At 36.3% G+C, this 20,898-nt stretch overlaps 3 protein-coding genes across 5 annotated transcripts; 2 read left to right on the top strand and 1 right to left on the bottom strand.

Annotated features, from left to right (window-relative positions):
• The first annotated feature begins 54 nt into the window (after window positions 1-54).
• On the top strand, window positions 55-8,826 carry LOC135624470 (protein DAY-LENGTH-DEPENDENT DELAYED-GREENING 1, chloroplastic-like). 3 transcript variants are annotated; one of them, XR_010491699.1, is made up of 9 exons: window positions 55-867; window positions 1,743-1,828; window positions 2,455-2,628; window positions 4,466-4,580; window positions 5,324-5,421; window positions 6,554-6,689; window positions 7,128-7,228; window positions 7,425-7,630; window positions 8,182-8,826. XR_010491699.1 is itself a non-coding variant. In XM_065128102.1 (8 exons), the coding sequence occupies exons 1-7, from the start codon at window positions 241-243 to the stop codon at window positions 7,194-7,196; spliced, it is 1,305 nt and encodes a 434-aa protein (XP_064984174.1). In that variant the 5' UTR covers window positions 55-240; the 3' UTR covers window positions 7,197-7,228; window positions 8,182-8,826. The 3 variants fall into 3 exon arrangements, 2 of the variants coding, with proteins under 2 accessions (XP_064984174.1, XP_064984175.1); XM_065128102.1 differs by lacking the exon at window positions 7,425-7,630; XM_065128103.1 differs by lacking the exons at window positions 7,128-7,228; window positions 7,425-7,630; window positions 8,182-8,826 and having other exon boundaries at window positions 5,324-5,426.
• Window positions 8,827-9,627: 801 nt separating this feature from the next.
• On the bottom strand, window positions 9,628-15,429 carry LOC135624471 (reticulon-like protein B23). Its single transcript, XM_065128104.1, has 4 exons — window positions 15,104-15,429; window positions 14,288-14,429; window positions 10,136-10,205; window positions 9,628-9,922 (listed from the first exon to the last, which is right to left on the bottom strand). The coding sequence occupies exons 1-4, from the start codon at window positions 15,322-15,324 to the stop codon at window positions 9,807-9,809; spliced, it is 549 nt and encodes a 182-aa protein (XP_064984176.1). The 5' UTR covers window positions 15,325-15,429; the 3' UTR covers window positions 9,628-9,806.
• A 771-nt stretch (window positions 15,430-16,200) lies between these two features.
• On the top strand, window positions 16,201-20,849 carry LOC104000159 (GATA transcription factor 20). Its single transcript, XM_009422132.3, has 7 exons — window positions 16,201-16,830; window positions 16,940-17,023; window positions 17,112-17,224; window positions 18,868-18,996; window positions 19,672-19,777; window positions 20,346-20,417; window positions 20,524-20,849. Exons 1-7 carry the CDS (start codon window positions 16,465-16,467, stop codon window positions 20,590-20,592), a joined length of 939 nt encoding a protein of 312 aa, XP_009420407.2. The 5' UTR covers window positions 16,201-16,464; the 3' UTR covers window positions 20,593-20,849.
• The last annotated feature ends 49 nt before the right edge of the window (window positions 20,850-20,898 follow it).

The following is a 20,898-nucleotide window of genomic DNA, read 5'->3' as shown; positions in this document are numbered from 1 at the left end:
TTTAAAATATATATATATTATTATATATTACGTTATCCATTGTGCCATTAGCTCTCCATCGGCGACGCCAACGATTTCATGTCGTAGCTCTTCCCCCATTCTCGTCGCTCGACCTCATCTCCGATGTCCTGCGTCCCCGCTTCTTCTCCTTCGTCTTGTGGTTTCTCGAATCCGCCGGAACAGGTGTGATCGTGTTGCCGGCACGAGTAGCATGAGCGCGAAACATGCGGCGCCTCGTTCATGCCCTTGATGAGCGCTTCGACTAGTGCTTGCCGCGGGAATCTCGTTTTCTTTCTCGGCGATGCACGTCCCGGCCGCGGTAGCGCGCCGAACCACATGCTTGCTTTTGTTATTCAGCGGAGTCGGCGGCGGCGGAGCGCCTCCCGAATGATTGGAAATTGTAAGAATAAGGGGTACCCCAAGAAGAGATCTTGGTGGCAGAAGTTCTTCTCGGACGGAGACGACGAGAGCTGGTTCGGCTGGAGTGCTGAGGATGTGCTCGGCGTCGACGGGGTAGGCGATGATTACGGAGAGAAGGACGGGCCGGAGGATGAGAGATTTGAGGCTTGGAAGAGCAGGGCTGAGGCGATCATTGAGCTCCGTGAAGCACAAGAGAATGCGAGAAATGCGGAGGGCCGAGCGTGGGAAGATTGGCTTGGAGGAGATGAACTTGCTGGCGGGGGTTCTTCGTCTTCGGATCAGGATTGGGGCGGTGAAGCGGCGGGACCTCCGAGCGAGGTGGCCGATGACCCAGAGGAGATAACGCGGGAGAAGGGTCTTGTAGAAGCAATTAAGGATGCGATTGCTGAGAATGATGAAGAACTGTCGTTCGAGGATAGAGTTTTCCGGTATGCTTCGACTAGTTCGGTATGTAGAGGAACCAACTAATCGTAGGTTGGCATGTACAATTTTGCATACTATAGAATTTGAACTCAGTACAGGTTGAGTTTTCAGGAATCTGTCTTTTGTCTCAAAACTAGGTTCTAGCCACTGGGTGGGGATTTAGATGAAGTTGAAAAGATTAGCATAATCATCCAAGATTATTTAGCATAATCATTCCAAAGAAGAAGCTTGTTTCATAGTAAAGATGTGTTTCTCTAGAAAAAAAAATCTCAGTAATGCATGATCATATTAAGTGGATTGTTGTTTCTATGAAGCAAAAAAATTGGATTTATAGGCTACTTTATGTTCTTTAACCAATATTCTATCTTCGATTATTTTCTGGTTGCCTAACACTTGTTTACGTAGCATCATGTACTCTATTTGATGATGGGTCCACATATCATCTCCATCTAATGATTATCTTCATGTACACTCATGTTTATTATATGTCATCCTCAGCACAAAATCACATGCCTACAGACCTATGCAAATTACTGTTTTATGAGTTATTTCTGCAGAGAATTTGTGCATCTCATATTGTAATGCTTATATATTTACTTGTTATTAACTAATTTATACAAAGCAAGATTGTCACAGTTTTCGTACATTGAACCTACACTGTTCTACACTTCTAGGAAAAGGGCAGAAACATAAATATGCATGCTACATTCTCTTTAGAATTTCATCATTTCTTAAAGCATAATCTACATAGCATATTTAATATTTCTGGTTAATTAGCCTCTCAGATCTTGTTAGCTTTTTGCTTATGGTAAATTGTTACTAGACTTGTGGTTGAGGTCATGTCGTAATATTATTTGTCTTTTGTGACAACCATTACTGATGCAATAGACTTCTTCCAGGCAAAATTTGTTGCTTTATTGATTCTCGTTCCATGGGCATTGGACTTTGTGGTTCATGACTTTGCCCTGATGCCATTCTTAGACAGGTAATTTCTGTAAATTTATTGTATATCAAATTTGGTGTTTTTTATATTGTAATTTTGTTGTTGCTCTTATACTATTATTTGTGTTAAAACCTTATTTAATATTGAGAAGCAGCAAAAATATTATGGAGAACAAACAAGATACAAATAAGTGGCTTTGTCTATTTTCATGAACTTAGAACATATTTAGCCATCAGCTAAGAGGAGCATGATGATAAGCTAGTTACCTGTGGTTTTATTTCATATACATGTTCAATAAATCTTAAAATGCCTCATTGTCTGTAAATTTTTTCTTTGCATGATCATACCTTAGTTCTACAATTTCAGAGTCATTTATTCCAGGTAGGTATGGCATTAGAGTACTTATTGCTCCACTCTAGCAAACATGGAAAACATACAAATATAGGCTGGGGCCAGTCCTGTGTCTATATTTGCACAACCATGGGTCTTGGACTTGCCCTTGACTAATGCTTGTATCCCTTTCGCAATCCAGCATGACTTTCATGCTTGTTTGTGAGTTTTGTGCCTAAACCAACAAGGAAAGTCTCCTTGGTATGGGTTTCCTTCCATTAAATCTGTAAATTTAATCAACTGAGAACATGTTTGAATTCCCTTTTTGTGTATAATAGGTATGTGAAGACCGTACCACTTGCTGCTGAGATGCTTGATGTTAGGAGACAACAAAAACTTGAGATGATAAAGACTTTAAAGCTTGAGAGAGCAAGATTGCGCTTAGAGGTAGAGATTGGTAAATCTCCTCCTCTTTCAGATGAAGATGTCTGGGTGGAGTTGCGGCACAAAGCGTAAGATTGATATAATCTAGTGCATCTTCTATTTAACTAGTTGTAGAACAATTCTGATACTTTTTTGGTAACATGTAATTGTGTATAATGTTCATGAGGATTGTTCATGGGCCTCTAAGTGTGTGAATACCCATGTTTGTAATGTTTCCAGTACCTATGTTCCATTTTCCTTTTCAAATCCCTCTACAACAACAATAATAACAAGCCATAATGTCCCAACTGTTTTTAGGGTCTATTACATCAATTTTTTTCTAGCCATAAGTCCTTTTTTCTCAGGTAAAGATAGTATATACCCATGTTTATCTTTATCATTCTGATCTAATTTTGTTGGTTTCAGTTAGCTTATTTATTGTGTTTCCAATGATTGCTTATAGTTATTTTACTAGTACAAAACAAGATAGGTATTATGCACCAAAAAAAAAAGCATCTCTGAAGGCAATAGAACATTAAAGTGACAGGATGACCTGAGGATAAGTCCACTAATTTCTGAACCATCTGGATCTCTTTTACCAAGGAGTATATTCAGGTGCACTGGCTTGCATATTTTTGTAAATGTATAGAGTTACATATAACATTGGAAGTGAGTGGTTTATTTTTTTTAGAAGTTATATATATCATGACTTGCACATTTTTGTTTTCCATTCCACCATTTGGACTAAGGTCCAAAATTGAATATCTGAAGTGTAACCCTAATAATGCCAAGAAAAGAGTTGAGAGTTCAATATGAAACAGCTCCTTGAAGTAGAAGTTTTTAAGATCTTGGTCATATTATTCAGTAGAAAGGGGAATTTAATATCATTCATAGATTTAGGCAGAATGATTAGTGTAGAGAGTGACATTGACAGTTTTATATGATTGTTGTGTACCCCTTAGATTAAGCGGAAACAACAAGAAAGTAAGGCTGTTATGCTTTATTGCCTAACATGTTTGGCAGTTAGGAAACAATATGTAAACTTCTGAGATGAAGATATTGATTCATATGTGTGAGGTTAAAATAAACATTAGCATAGTATGTTTATATTCATGAACAATTACATATTGTTATTCTGACATATGATAGGATGAGATAAAACTATTTCAAGATTATATGTGCATGTCTAAAGAAGACCTATAGATGCACCGATTAGACTAGTTGAGCCCTTTAAGATTAGTGATGCAAAGAGAGAGAGAGAGAGAGAAACCTAATAAGCTTTATTATGAATAATAAAAAAATTGATTGCTCTTAGATTGATTAATGGAATTGTCATAAACCAAACTTAAGGCTGAAAAGATCCATATAGCCACTCGCAAATAATTGGACATTATAGTTTGTTGTTGTTAAGACATTATATCATGTTGTTGTTAGTGTTGTTATAATGTTCCATTTAGAAGTAATCAGTAAGAAGGCTGTGCATGCAGCATGTTAGAGCAATGGTGACTGGAATACATATTGGGGAGACAAGTGAACTTCCAATTATTCTATCATTGCACCAAGGCTCAAGTTATCTTTTTTGCAGTCAAGATTTATCAACTCATTGGGGATACTTTGTTGAGGGCCCATAACATGTGCTAATTTACTGATATATTATTTATTTAGATTAAGCCAATTGTCCTGTGTAGTCTAATAAAGCATCCTTTTTATAGATATATTTCATTATGGTTTTCTCTCTCTATATATCTCTTTTACGGTTGCTTTTCTTGTTTGTTTTCCACTTTATACATTGTAATAATTGTACATAATTATCCACTGGCTGGAAAATATTACTTCTATATTGGATAGTTGGAACTTTATCTATTACATTAGATCCTTTTTGAATATGTTATGATATCTATGATTTTGTTTCTGTTGTTTTATCAGGATAGATCTAAGAGATGAATGGAGATTAGAGAACCGAAAAGCATTTGCAAACATTTGGTCAGACATGGTGTATAGCATCACATTATTCATTCTTATCTACTTCAATAAGAGCAAAGTGAGTATGCTACTTAGTACATGACCCAATAAGTCTACTTGCCTCAGAGAATTCACATTAATCTTTATAGGGTATCTATAGTCTATACACATTTTTTATTTGGGTTCAAGGGTTTATATCTGCAATTGTATTTATATGGTAAAATTAAGCCATTGATTTGTGTAAGTATTTCTTGACATGATTTAAGTGGCTTTAACAACCATGAAGGAGGGATGAGGCACAGGATCTACTGGATCTAGTATAAATTGCATACCTTAAATCAATTTGGTGCAATGTCTAGTTAATAACCAATTGATGTCGAGGAACATCAATAACAAGATCTTAAATATACATGTACTGCTGAGTGCTCTCTACCATTAGGCTTTATCAAATGGTAACACAGTTGAAGTGTCAAGCAGTTGACCATGGGCAGAAGTCTAGGTGAGGATAATTGCCCTCTGGATGTAGTTATTAGTTCGGACATAAATTTTTTGACTTTTTTAATATCACATGGTACAGTTTTGAAGGTTTAGTTCACATGATACTCAAATTTACTTGACAAATTTATTTTGTTTTAGTCGTAATTTGGTGTTTGCTCTATTGTGGTATTTTTGTTGTCAATTGATTATAGAAGATGGGATGGTAATGCTTGCATGCTATATTTCCTTAGGTTGCATTCTCCTTTTTGTTTGTGTGCTTCACTGTGTATGTTACTGTGGAAATTGTCTACAGATTTCTCATATTAATTGCGTTTGCTTCTTCAGGTTGCTTTGCTAAAGTTTACAGGATATAAGCTACTAAATAACATTTCAGACACAGGGAAAGCATTCCTTATTATTTTAATCACAGATATTTTTTTGGGGTAAGGTATTTGAATTTATGCGCTTATTTGCTCCAATTCCTTCACAATTGAAAGCTAAAGACTGTTTATTTGAACTGATATGACCAAACATCATGGTGTCAAATAAAGCCATATGTGTCATGGATCTTCACCATGAAGACCCTTTGTTGATGCAACACAATCTGTATAAGCATATTTGGTTGGTTTACTTTAAATAATAAACATGTCTTGACGTTCTTGTCACAATGGATCCTGATCCCATCTATCATAATTATATCCAGGAACAACAAAAGTTTATTGAACGTCCACATTGATAAAAGTTACCATTTTTTATTTTCTCTATTTTTAAATTTTTATAAGGTTATCCTTTACCAATTAGTTGTCAATTATTTTTTCATATATTTTTATTATGGGTACTAATGATTGCTTGGGTTGCTAATGCTATATCATCTTTGAGTCCTTACAAATTTGTAAAGTGATAATGTTGTGATGCTTGTTCATGATACTTCTATTTCATTAATTTGAATACCACCAGTTCCTTGTGTGCTTATCAAACCTTGTGCTACTATAGAGTGGTCTCCTTGCTTTTTATGTTACTCATCAAAGTAATTGAGCAGCTGAAGCTTGATTCTGTAAGGTAGCATTTTTCAATCTTTTCTGCAAAGTGCAAAGTTTTACCATCAGTCCCATTTTTAAAATTTTTATTTTTTCAGTTCTGTCAATTTCTGCATAAATATCATGTTGAATAAGAACATATCTGCTTCATATATACAACCTTGTGAGGTTCAGTTGATCAGCTGAAACATTGTGAAGCTTATCAAAATACACAACAATGGTTACCAGCACCAAACATGTATATTATTCCTGACATGAAACTTAAGTCCTAATCCAAACTTCTTGATTCCTTTTTAAGCTTTCTTTCCTACTAAAGATGATTTTTTAAGGTCATCTTTTTGTTTGGGTGAATTAAACAACAAACAGTGCACTAGATTTTCCTTGTAACCAATTATCACTTTATTCTTAATTCTTGAATTGCATTGATGAACAATTCTATAATGTGTTGTATATTCACACTTTCATATGTAGATCATGCTTGTTACAATAAGAATTACATTTTTATTTAGTTAATAACTGAAAAAACACCCAAATGCAGGTATCATTCTGAGTCTGGTTGGCAGGCTTTGATAGAGATTATTCTTGAGCATTATGGGCTTGAAATTGATAAAGCTGCAATAACCATTTTCATTTGCTCAGTTCCAGTTGTGATTGATGCCTGTGTGAAGCTTTGGGTAGGTCCTTTAAGTAGCTTTTGCAGACTCTCTTTCAACAGAATAAAATGCATGCTATCACTGCATTGATACATGTAAATATATGTACTAACCAGACACCTATTGAAATGTGTACTTCTGGTAAATATTCTGTCGGTAACTGGATAATTTTCTGGAATTTTTGTGTCATATGAATGTTGACACGAATGAGTGCATGTCTATTAGTTATTAATACTAGGAATGCTGAGACTTTGTCACTTTTGATGCCATCATATGGAGTACCATTGTAATTCCCAATATGCATAAGAAGTGTTTCACTTCAATAACTCACTGTTCCAGACTCTGGGACATAATATTATTTAATTGATTTTAAATACCAGTTTTTATTTCTTTGGTCTCAACTTGACCTTTAAGGATCAATATTTACTCTCCATACTGACTGTCTTGTCCACTGTGCAGCTATTCAGGTTCCTTCCGAGGCTGTCCCCAAATGTGTCTAATATTTTCCAAGAAATGAAGCGGCATTAGTTGCAGCCATATTGTTCTCACTTTTTAGTTGGGTAAGATCATATATGATTTGTTTAGCAAAAACTGCTGCTTAAACTGAAGAAGAATGAGAAAATGTGGAAATAACATGTGTGTGGCATTATTTCTACCTTTTATTCTTGAAAAGATATACCTAAAACCTACGTGAAAAACATGTTTGATCATTACTATTTGGATTGTCTTCTAAAATGAATTTTCTACTCTCTACAGCTCCATGACTATCCTTAGGCCCCTGCAAGACAATTGGCCTTGAAAGTCTTTACAATAACGATGACCACCAACTTTTGCCTCCCTCTGATGTTCCAATTGCAAAATCTGTGACCATATTTCTATCAATTTTCTTTCCAAGGGATTCTACTAATTTCAGAGTACCAAAAACAGAAGTACTTTCATATTGGCAGTACATATGTTTACCAGTAAGTAAATACATCATGCCTAAAATTGTCAACAAAAATTATATGGGTTCTTTTGTTTTAGTATCTTAGATTTGATCGATTTCTAGTCAATAGTTTCATTTTTCAAATGGGCCAAGCATTTCAGTTTTGTCCGCTGACATATGTCTAGTTGTGACCTGCAACATTGCATTAGTACAAACTTGAATAATTTCTTGATGCCTATCAAATGTCTGATTTAGCGGAGGCAAAAGGTAGATGCAGAATTTACTTGAAAAACCAAAATCTGTAATTTACATGACACTAAGTTTTAGTCTTGCTAGGATGTCTAGTAGTAAAGATAGGATTATTAGAAGTTAAAAAAGAAGAACACTTTGTCGTGTTTTATGGAGACTTGCTTTTTATAGTGACCATAAGGAGTGATTCCTTAGTCCCTGCTTTAATACCTATGAATTTTTTTTGTGTTTCCTGGAGAAGACTTTGCTTAAATTATGTCATTTACTGAGTTCCTTGATTGTGAATCTTCAAAAAGTTAAAGAAAATGCTTCTGCATGTTGGTTGAATTGTGAGTGCAGGTTGCATTTGGAAGGTGCTCCTACCAGATCTTACACATGATATGATGGATTGAAATCTTAAAGGGTGATGCAGGAAGCATTTGATTTCTGCTCAATAGATACATTTTACAAGTGTGCCAAAACCGTTCTAGATATTTCTTCTTGGTAGTTAACCTTTTCTGACAGCAGATCACAAGTTCTGCACCATCATTAAGAGTCAGAAGTGGGTTGTTTTCCATAGCACATACAAAATAATACGTGCAAGATCTCTAATTCCAGCCTGAAGTTACCCACTTGATCTGTTGTCTATGCTGCATGATGTCCTTCACTGATGCCTATCCATCACCGGGATTAGTCAAGGCTTGTACTAAAGTGTCTGAGGAATTGCTTTGTGTTTATTCCCTGCACCAACGATGCCATCAAGACACATTCGATCCAGCCTACTTTAAGTTGGTTCATGTTATGTACAAGTATTCATTTGAGCTGTATATGTCATATTGAATGTTCCATACAATGTAGGGTATCGCAAAACCACTACAACAGGACACATATTTCACCATATTTAAACTTTGTTACTTCTTCCACTTGTTCCTCAGGGACTGCTATGTATAAGTTTATTGCTTGACTCCATTGTTCCAATGTGAAAAAAATCATTCTCTTTTACCAGTTTGTTTTCGGAAGACAGTGCATTAGCATGTCAAACTGATAGTTTCTCTTTTATGCTAACCAAGTAAATGGATGCTTTGTTGTGAAAGTTATGACTGTTTCTCTATGATTCTTATGCACATTTTTTCTATGATTCTGAAGAAGGAAATGCAGAACAATATGAAAAGAAGAGGTAGTGGAGCAAGGTAAGTGTAATATTTTGCTTTTATTTAGGAGTGATGACATTCTTGATCCTTGTATGTGTTGATAGTCCCAATAATTTGTTCCTTGTATGTTTTATTTATTGACTGAAATTGTTCATCCACTTATCCTTTAAATTGCCTGATCAGTAATGATGTGGAGGTAGTCATAAGAAAGAAAAAGTTATCTTCCTTTCTTGACTTGATTGATCAATTGGATGTGTGGAACCACAAGAAAAAATGTTTTATTTCTTGACTGAAATTGTTCATCCACTTATCCTTTAAATTGCCTGATCATTAATGATGTGAAAGTAGTCATAAGAAAGAAAAAGTTATCTTCCTTTCTTGACTTGATTGATCAATTGGATGTGTGGAACCACATGTTCTGCTCAAATGCTGTAGTTGATATTTATTTTCTAATTAATTTACTCCTTCCATTCAAGCAATATTAGATTCTTATAGTATGACATTGAGCACACTACACCTATCCACTAAAATGATGCAAGAGTTGATGTTATCAGATTCACTTGATGGAGAAAATCTAACTTTGAGCTGAGAAAACCCACTCACTAGAAATGACTCATGACCATAGCCTCAATTAAGAGCTGTAAGGTGGAATACATGAAAAAAATAAGAGATGGTATTTATTTTCTGGAGTCATCTTTCATATTGTAAATGTGTATACACAGTCACATTGCAGTGAACCAAATGGAATTAACCAGAGTTTTTGGAAGCAGTCCATAGAAATTGGAATCAACCTTTGAAGAAAGAGTCTTGAAGGTAAATGTGTAAATGTTAATGTTACATGACATCCTGATCTCCGGCTGCAGAGTCGCTTCTCTTGGAGAACTGAGAAGTGCACCTGGATATGAGCTCCAAACTTCGCGCAAAGAAGTAGAGACATAACAAGCACAATCCTGTTGCACAAGGATAAATGATCAGTTCATCTGTACGGTTATCAGCTTACCGTAGTCGAAGATAATGAAAGCAAAGTTACAACTCATAGATGATTCGCAATGTCATTATGAGGGCTAATTTGAATTTCACATAGAAACCATAACCCTCACGTGAAGTTAAGACGGTAAGTTAACAAAATTGAAGAGTAAAGAGCAACATCATCCGAACTTTACCAGCATAAGCAATTGTAACACCTGAAGCTGCTCGTCCCAAAGTTGACAAGAGGTAGAGAGTGAGAACCACCTGCAAAATAAAGAGACTGCAAGGTAATGCAGAAAAGTTGGTTGCATGTGTTCTGCCTTAATTTCATTCAGATGAGAGCTCAGTAGAAGTTCAAAAAATAAAAAATTGAAATGCAAGTAAGATGAATAATCATATTACGGCGCCTTTTGATGCAGAGGTGTACCAGGCACCCAAGACACACGAAAACTATCTTCCTTCTGCGTGCTAATGGTTTGGATCAGTTTCTGCTAAAAATCAAAATCTTAAGTGCAAAGTGAGGGGCTACCAAGTCAATGCTTGGAAGGTATAAAGAATCTTAATATTTCCAAATTGAAAACAAGGTTGTGCAATCAAGACATGTAGCTGCTCAAAGGTGTAAAGCTAGCATACTAAGTTCAATTATTAGGTTTCACATAATTTAATCAAGGAAAAAGAAAGTGAAAATAATCTATCAATAGTCAAAAGGAGGTTTCTTTATGATCTAGCATCCTGTAAAGGTTCCAAACGAGGGACCAACAAAAAGGAATCCAATCGGTGGGAAGTGAACCGGATCCATTTAAAGAAAACCTCTGTATGATGAAGTCCCATGCAGCCATCCTTCTAGCTCATTCAACCAAAGGCTTTTGGAGAGGAGAAGAACAAATTAGCTTGAAAAAAACGGTTATAGTGCTTATCTCATGGTAGGTTAACTCAGATCATATTGGATGGCCAGTATTGCATTCCATTAAAATAAAAAAAACCAAGTGAAATATGCAATTGGATTAAGAGTCTTTAGTTAAAATTTCAGTAATTGGCTTGATGAGTAGAACTTTCATTGTCTGGCTTAAGAACATACAAAGTCGGAGTTAATTCATGACTCCAAATCATCACTGAGCCAGACCAGTATAATAACCTTTCAGCAAGGCAATCACGGATATGATATGATATACCATTTGCCGCACAGAAATAGTTTTTAGATGCCCAAAACTGAAATGGTACAAACTAGAGAAGGCTGAGTGATATTAAGAGGCAAAAAATAGTAGAATATTTTACATATTGGAGACCAATTGAAATAAAAAAAACTGTAGTGCCCGAGTCTTATACATACTGAATTATAATTAGTATGCTAATAGAAGCACAAATAATATGTATATGTTATCCTCACTTGGTAATATGATTTATGATGTTTATATTTTATAAATATGATAAATGATATGCTCATGTTTTTAACTTTTAAGATTGAAGTACATACTTTCCAACAATATTATTCACAGTATTCTACAAAATGTTGGTTAAGCATGTATAAGCATAAATGTCTACTTTAAGAATATTTTGTAGCAAAAAGGCACGGTCGTTCGGCGCAACAAGCCTAAGTATGCTAGTGGACTTAAGTATGAGGTTAAGTTATGATAATAAACATGCATATAGTGATTAGAAGTGGTTATTGAATTATAATCGACCTTAATTGAATCTTAAGGCTTGGATGAATTTGACCATAATTAAAATAAAAAGTTTTGAGTTTTAAACATCATATATGTAGAGAATAATAGGTTACTTAGGCATGGATGGAGTAATGAAAAATTAAATGAAAATGAAAATTAAAAATGTGTGACACTAAAAATGTTGAGATCCATAAGTGTAATTGAAGGATGAATTTAGATCGAAACATGTCATTCTCGTCAAACCAAATAAGACTCAATTGAAATTGCTGCAATATTAAAATTATATTATCAAAAGAAGAAAAGAAAAAAGAAAACTTGAAATGAGATTTAATAAGATTGAACCCTAGACCTCAAGGTAGCCTCTTAAACACCTTTACCCTATTTTGGCCTCATCCTTCTTACCCACCTAATAACCTATGATCATTTCTCTCTTTCTTTAGCCATTCTCTCAGCTTTCACTATGTTTTAATGGAGGAAAAGAAACTCCAACTCTAAGGAAGACCGAGGTAAAAAAATCTCAATTCTTCCCTTGCTATACCTAGGATTTTAATTTTACAAATTATAAACTGATCTTTTCAGTTGCTTTTGAGTAACCTAGGCTTCAAATTAATCTTTGATTTTTTGATATGTTTTGTATAAATCTCTTATGGTTCTAAGGTCTCTGGTATAACTTTAATCTAAGATTAGTGCATAGACTTATGAGTGTCTCAATCTGAGACATTCAGAATCTCTTGTTTATTGAGAAGGGGTCCTTTTTGAGCTGAATGAACCCCCTTAGGGATATGATTAGGCTTTATTCTTTTGATATGTTTTAAAAGATTCCCTTAGGGTTATGTGGGTTTGGAATTTAATGAATACCATCTCTGTGCACCAAGATATAAGTTCAAATAATCCCAACCCAATTTTAGCATAACAAAATAAGTATTGATAGTTGAATTGGGAGAATAGTTTAGCCTCCAAATAATTATGTTTTAAGCTGAAATTTGATGTGTATTTTGTTTTATATGAGTTTTCTGCAAAATTTTATGGAAATTAAGATCACTTGGTCAGTTAGAATAGTGAAGTAAAATAACTTCACAGAATTATGCGATGATTTAATTGATACTAACTAGTTCAATTTATTATAGAGTGAATTGTTGAAAAATTAATGGTCAAATTTAGATAAATCTTCAAGTTGAGTATAGTATATTTAAGAAGGGATTTTATCAAAAAAAATTTGAGTTATTGCTATGGATTATTCCAAATCAACAATTCAAGATGTAGGGTTTTTAATTAAGGTATCTCATGACCCAATGCTCCTAATTTGATAGGTGTACCGCTTCTTAGTACACGTGGTCATTAAGGAATGTGGTCTTTCACTGTCATCTTCATTTGGGGTTAAATCAGGTAAGTATAAGTTTAATTCACTGTAAAATAGAGATCGTATAAATTATTATATTCATAATGCATTTTGGAAAGCATGTTTTGAATAATATGATTGTCATGAGCTAGGCATGAGCTCAATGTTAATATACAAATTATGTAAGTATAGAAATATATGAATTACGATGAAAATTTATTGTATGAATGTATATATATGATGATGTGTGGTGTGGGAGTGCACATATTTTCTATAACGTGCAATGTGAAAATACACGAATGTGTTATGATGTCTGATGCATATATATGCTATGACATGCAATGTGAGAGTGCACATATGTATTATGATGTGTGATATGAGAGTGCACGTATATATTACGATGATATGTGGTATGAGATTGCACGTATATATTATGATGATGTGTAGTGTGAGAATGCACGTATAGGTTATGATATGGGGTGTAGGAGTCCATGAATGTGCCATGATTCTTACATGTGCATATAAGCATTTTGAGTTATTTCGATGTAAAATTTTATCTTTTCATTGTGCATATACTATGTTGTATGGTTATGCTTGCTAAAGAAGCCATAGGATGATGTGTTTACTATTAAATATCTTATGCCTATGATTTTAAAATGTTGTATACATGATAGAATACATGCTCACCTAAATAAAGCTATAAAGACATATAATCACTGAGTGATTACTCACTATAGTTCTTATTTTGCAGATAAGGATACTAGTACTCCAACCAAGCGATTGGACAGGGAAGTGAGAATGTGCGAGCCCATGCTAGTGCACATATAGACTATGACTTGTCGACAATTTTATATGTATAAATTTTGGACATTTTATGCGTGTGTGTTATTCTTTTGGTTAGATATTATAATTATGTATAGACGTCAAAATCACTATGTATAAGAGAAACCTTATTATTTTGTTTAGTAAATTGTATTTTTAAGATTATCTACTTTTTCGCTACACTCCTATTGATAGCAATAACTAAACTAAAAAGTAGCATCCTACTTTAGTCATGCACATATGGTGTGAAAAATCTACCTTCAAAATTACATGCTGAAGGAGAAGTATGGAAAACATATTTAACATCTTCAAACAATGACAGAATCTTCATTTAAGAGGAATAAAAGGCAGCCTATCTTTAAATCCTGACCAGAAAAAATGTGCTAATATTTTAGAGGAAAAAACTGGTCAAAGAATTTCAATAACCAAATAGTAGCGTCCATCAAATTAGCATGATGATAAAATAAAGAAATCACAAGTAATTGCCACAACACAATGTCATGCAGTTCTGAGATAATTACCTTAAGGAACAGCCTCTTGTCATGCCCTGTTGCGGCAACCCTTAACACAGACTCTGCTGCTCCAACTGTATTGGCCAAGCAAGCAACAATGGTGTTGGCCATGTCCTGTGATATCTGCCATTCAAGAGGATCCACAGGTACCCTAAGAAGATTCATGAAAGATATGGATGCATTAGCAAAGAAAAACCTCTTATCATAAAGTTCAGAAATAAGATATAACCATTCAGTATCAGAAGACAAAACTCAAGCAAGAAAGTATCAGTGTGACACTTAGAGCCATTATTCTTTTCAATAAACATATTTGAGAATTATTAAGAAACCTCGAAATGTCCCTTTTTAAATCACAAGTCTATCAACTGCAAGGGTTTTCAACGCCCAGGAACAATACATTGGCATCCATGCCAAAGTCACACTACCAATAAAAAACACAACTGAGGATTAAATTTTCTTCAATTCTCCACCTTTTGATCATAGCAGAACTCTAATTTAAGATTATAAGGAAACTCCTTCCCGTCTTAGAAAATGATTTAGACAGTTATGAGTTGCTCCACCAATCATTCTTCATTGAAAAAATCAGTGGAAGATGCTAAACAAGAAGCTCTAACATAATCATTACTTACCAGCACAAATATGCAATAACTCCTATTTGCAATTGTTTCCAATAAAATCTCAAATTTAACTGTGTATATCGCAAAAACTAATTTTTGGTAACTTTACGTTTGGAGAAACTAAATCTTCATCGATGGAATCAACTTCGATCATAAACTGACTATAAATTACTAAATGATATAAAGATGGAGGGGGACGGCGCATTACGAGATGTTCATCTGGCGTAACAGCATGCCGAGGATGGCGAGGGAGCAGAGGAGAACGATGAGGACGTCGGAGACGAGGGATAGAAGACTCGACCCGCGGAACGCGCAGTGGTAGTACACCAGGCTCCCGCACACGAGCAACACCGCGGGCCGCCCCACCTCCACCCTCCCCTCTGCCGCTGACGCCTCGTCGGTCACCGCCGACCTTTCTCCCTCCACCATCGCAGACCTAACCCTAACCCTTCTCGTCCTTCCCCAGAAGAAATCGCGGGAGCGGCGTTGGACTGCACACAGCGTGGGCGGCCGTCTAAGGGCAAATCTTATGAACACCCGCACACCCACCTTCCTTACCGTTGGAGCAGACTGTGGCCCATGTCAGTGGGACCAGCACTCTCTGCCAATAGGAGACTTGCCGACGAATGATTTGCAGAAAAGAAGTCAAAGGGCAAGAGGGAAACCAGAACCAACAATCCTTTGGATCGGATCCAAACAGCAGATCTGATCCCTCGTTTTGACAGAATTACCCCTAAAATATTTATTGAATAACCGGATCCTCCTCGATCAGCAATCCAACGACTTAAGTTTACCGCGGTAATCATAATGCATGACGTGGCCGCTATCTCAGACTAGATCAACTCGCTGGCACTGACGTATTACGGACGTCACAATTCCGCATAAATAGCCTCATAAAAAGCTTCGATCTACCGTTGGTTCTCGCCTCGAAAGCATCCCCTCCGTCCACGTAACTCGCGCCGCACAGGAATCTCCGCGGTGGGGTTCGCCACGTACGCTAGGAGTATGGTACGAGCGGCGTCGATTTCCTTAGCGTGCGGACTGACGTATGCAAGCTGGTACAAATAAATCTCTACGCGGGTGCTATTGACCGTCCATAATGATCTGAAACTGATATTTTTAGAGATGAACGGACGGATTTATTGTCCGCATACAAATTCTGTGGGATGGTGGAATCAAGATGCCTCAGCTTAACGGACGAGTGTGATTTATTGAAGGACTGGAGTCGTCGGATCTGCCGTCCGCATATGATTCTATGTTAGTATGCGCACATAACTTTGTCGTCTCCCTCTCGTTCTAGGGCTTCCTCGGTCTCAGATTGGTTGAAGCAAGTTAGGGTTCTTCTTCGATCGATTCTTCCTTTATCCTTCCGAAAGCTTTTGAATGGTTGGCATTTCCGGAGGTAGTGGGTTGCTGGCCCGATGCTCCAACTGGTCGATCGATCCCAAATCTACTGAGGGATCCGTGGTTTTGTTGTCAGTAAATCTTGTCCTTTGGTTGTCTTCTTGATCTCTTTCACCAAAATTTGGAAGGCTGGGGAGGATTCGAGCCCGCGAGAGAGATCCAGGGATGAGCGAGCACCCGGGCCACCACATCCATATAACGGCGGCCGACCACCAGGCCCTGCCGTCCGCGGCCCTCACGGCCCACATCGATGGTGCCAGTGGCCGTAACGGAGAGTTGATCGCTGCCGCCGACGCGCAGGCCTTGCAGCAGTACCACGATGCGGATCACAGCAGTGGCAGCGTCGGCCACGGTATGGAGGAGGACGGGGTTGGGGCCATGGATCACGAGGGGATGGAGACGGAAGGGCCGTCTGATCCGAACCATTTGGGTGATGCCCAAACCCTGATCTCGCCGCAAGTGGGCGGGAATCAGCTCACGCTGTCGTTCCAAGGCGATGTTTATGTTTTCGATTCCGTCTCCCCAGAAAAGGTGACGTTTTTTCTACCTCGTATGTGATTGACTACCTTCAGTCTCAAAGATAGAATCTTGCTGAATAAATTCGTGTTTCTCTTTGTTTCTTGTCTGTTTAACTTCGTAGGTTCAAGCCGTGCTCTTGTTGCTTGGAGGCCGTGAGATGCATACTGGCCTGAATCCTTTTCCGTCAACTTCTGTACAAAACAGGGTATCTTTTACGACTCCCAGCATGTCAATTAGTTCATGACGCGGGCATTTTTAGTGTCTAATAGTTGAGTTGCTTTGCGACATGACAGCGTGTGAATATTCCCCATAGAGTTGCATCCTTGATGCGCTTTCGGGAGAAGCGGAAAGAGAGAAATTTTGAAAAGAAAATACGGTACACTGTTCGGAAGGAGGTCGCACTGAGGTAGGAGGTTGCATTATCTTAAATCATTACTGCTTTTGTTTTACAAGTGTCTCTTAATAGCCTGAGGCAAGTTCACATGTTTTGCCAGTGTACTCTTTGTTGAAAATTTCATTTGCAGAAAAATCAACCATGAGTAACATGAAAGTAGATTTTGCAAAGGTTTGCTGATTATGTACTTACTATGGATGGTTTTGCTTTTAATTTGATACCTAATGAAGCAAAGAACAGTTCCATCTAACCTTCCCGGTCAGGGAAGTAATTAATGGAGCTGACGAAAAATCAGGAAGTTTGATCTAAGTCCCTGTTTATGTCTTGGATATAAAGGATGATAATTGGATTCCATTAGTTTGTGGTGTCCTGTCCAAGAGAGATGACGGTTGTTTGTGAACTTTTTGTTTGAATTATCAACAGGATACCATAAAAATCCCTCTTATACAAATGTATTATGTTACTCACTACCCAATATAAAAATGATAATGAGAGTGGATATGCTTTTAATTTTCTGATAATAATAATAACAGAGGTGACGTTGTTTTTTATAGTATTTAGAAGAGTTGATATGTTTTTTCACTTTTCTGTTAATAATACTAAAAGATTTGACTTTGTTTTTGATAGAAACATATCTTTTGATTGTTATTGTAAAAGTAACTAACTATCTACTGATGATCATAGAAAAAACTTTTTTAAAATTAAACAAAATGACAGGCAAAATATAAATATTGTTTTTTTATTCTCATAAATGGAAAAAAAAAAGTTTAACAGTACCAAACTTGCCCTGTACTTTTAGTAAAGTGAAATATATAGGTTTGTTGATGTTAATCTAGTTAACTCAAATGCACCAATGTTATTGTGTTGGTCTGTGTGTTAAACAAAATAGACTATGTCTTCAACCATATTATTAAAATAGAAAAAGAATTTTGAAGTAGGTAGCTCAGAAACTTAAAGGTACCCTCTAGTATGCCCCCCTGCCTATTGCCTGAAGCCTTTGGGCATGGTGAAGGAACAAACCTGCTTGTGTCGTTCAACCTAGAACTTTTAGACATTAATTGACTTACACCAGACTATAAAGTATTGTATCTAAATCAGCCGTTTTCAGTTGGAAAAAGTAAACAGAAGTGACAACAAAGTCAGATATGGTAATTTATTTATTCAATTATTTTAAACTTCAGAGAAAAGAAAGGGTGGCAGCGCATGAGACTACTGGTGATAAAGCCTAAAGGATCTGAGAATGGTTGATATACACAGTGAATCTTGATGAATTATTTTGGATACAGTAGTTTTTATTTTGGTGTAAGACAAATATTGTTTAAAAGTACCAGGTTGAATGATAGTCAGGTTTTGCTGCCACGTGCTCTTTGGCTTCCTGCAATAGGTAAGGGGAAACATATTGGGTGCATGACCATTGTTACATGTATGTAATGGCTGCATATAACTGTAAGAATGTGACATATACAAGTGTTGCATGTTAAGCTATTTGCCTAGTAGTGTAGGTTGCAATCATATACCACTGATGTGTACCAGTTGTTGTGACTTATTAGTTTTGCCAAGATTGTGGTTTACAATTATAGACAATTGTATCTCTCTCTCTGTTCCTTGCTGTTAGTTTTGCCATGATTTTTAATTTCTCTTTGAACGTCTTACAGGATGCAAAGAAACAGGGGTCAATTTACATCATCTAAATCGAAAGCTGAAGATTCCACTGGTGGTGCTACCACTACTGATGCAAACCAAAATTGGGGTTCACCAGAGAACAAGACCCCGGGAGCATCTGCGTAAGTTTTGGACTCAACTAGCAGTTTCACTATAACATCATTTAGTTAAATACTCATAGTTCAAATTGATTTTGTTTTGTTATTTTAAGTGATTTCAATTTTCTTGAATTTTTCACAAGTTTGAAATTTTGGTAGTTGAGACAATATAGGAGGTAGCTAGTTGTGGAATTAGTTTATTTAAAAGAAAAGCTTTGTTATAGAGAGAGAAGAATATGCTGGAAATTTTCTAATTAGATAATTGTTTTTAGTACTTTGAATCCAATTTTTAAATTAGAAGAGTCAAAATGTCCAAATGTTGGTCGAATTTGAAAGTGAAGAAAATTACTTAACACGAAAACCCAGATGCTAATACAAATCACTTTTCGAGAACTCCAATCAGCAATTACTCGTTCTTAATACAAACATCAGCTGGATATGTTTGGTTCAGGCGACAGGCTAGGTGTATTTCTGTACATTAAATGTTAATTATGTCAAATTATCAGTTGAATATCTTTAATTTGGTGCCTTTGTAATATCTATTTGATGATTAGCATCAGAGAAAATGGTAATCAGCAGTCATCATGAATTGTCAGTGTTTCTCAATTAGTCCATTTATATACAATATATGATGCATGCAATATTGGAAATTTTCTGAAGCTTCAAGACCTGATGTAGATGTCTTTTGAATTTGAACAGGTGCCATCACTGTGGCATCAGTGCAAAGTCTACACCGATGATGCGCCGTGGGCCTGATGGACCAAGGACCTTATGTAATGCATGTGGACTTGTGTGGGCAAACAAGGTAGATACTTTAATTGTCTTAATAGTATGAACTAGTGCTGTTTGTTTCTCAAGAATATTGCAGGGGGGTCCTTGGCTGGAAAAGTGATTTAGATGATTTCATGATTATTTTATATTCTTTTTAATTTCAAATCTAATTCATTCTGACCTATTCCTTAATTTAGATCACTGTACTGAACTTTTGAAAAGATTGATCCCAACCTAGTCAATTCTTATGTTCTGTCTAGTATGCATGTTCAATACATATTGAGTTACATATGATAAAATATCAAGTGCACCATCCTCTTTTTATATGGCATTCCTTATTTTGCTGGTTTTGTCGAGTATGTAATTACATAACAGATCAGTATACCTTTGCAAGATATTAGGATGACTAATAAGCCCTATTTCTTTCCAATAAAGGTAACATGATGGTTTGTTTGGCCATTTTCTACAGACATTGAAAAAAAAGAGTTAAATAGATAAGAAAAAAAGTTCAAATTCATATTGTTTTTCTGCTTATTTATACATGTGAAATAAACTCGACTTCTCTTTTTGATTAATGTTGATTCATGTTGCCGGATCTGCAGGGAACAATGAGGGATCTTTCGAAAAATCCAGCTCCGACTACTCCGAATGCCTTGTCAGAACCAAAAGAAGGGGTAAGCTTGTTGTTGGCATTTCTTTTGTGGAATCATGGAATTTACATTTACATTAGAATTAACTTTGATTCCCCCATTGACGTACACACTATTCCATTTTCTCTAGGACAACTCTGCGGAAGCAGTCGGATCACAGCCGATTGCAGTGGGTGTTAATGGCCATGATACATCATGAGAAGTGCTGTGCTTATTCCATAAGCACGGAGTGCAAGAGATCGAGTGATCTAACAGGGAGACTCGCTCCCGCATGGCTTTTCCGATAACGTGTGATGCTGTTTATCCGACGTGCATGTACTATAGTTTTAGAATTTAGAACGTAGTCTTTCTGGCATCTAGGGTTTATTTTCAAACGACTGCAACTTTGTTCCAGTTGAATGTGTATGAACGATTCTTTGTGCAGAAGAATAACTGGCGTTCGTATTGGCTGTTTAAGCTTTCTTTCGTCGGTTGTACTCGTTGTGGCCCAAACGTCAGTGGTCGT

The sequence above is a fragment of the Musa acuminata genome, chromosome BXJ2-10 (assembly GCF_036884655.1).
Source record: "Musa acuminata AAA Group cultivar baxijiao chromosome BXJ2-10, Cavendish_Baxijiao_AAA, whole genome shotgun sequence".
In the NCBI taxonomy this organism is placed as follows: Eukaryota; Viridiplantae; Streptophyta; class Magnoliopsida; order Zingiberales; family Musaceae; genus Musa; species Musa acuminata.
This window is presented reverse-complemented; position numbering and strand designations above follow the sequence as displayed.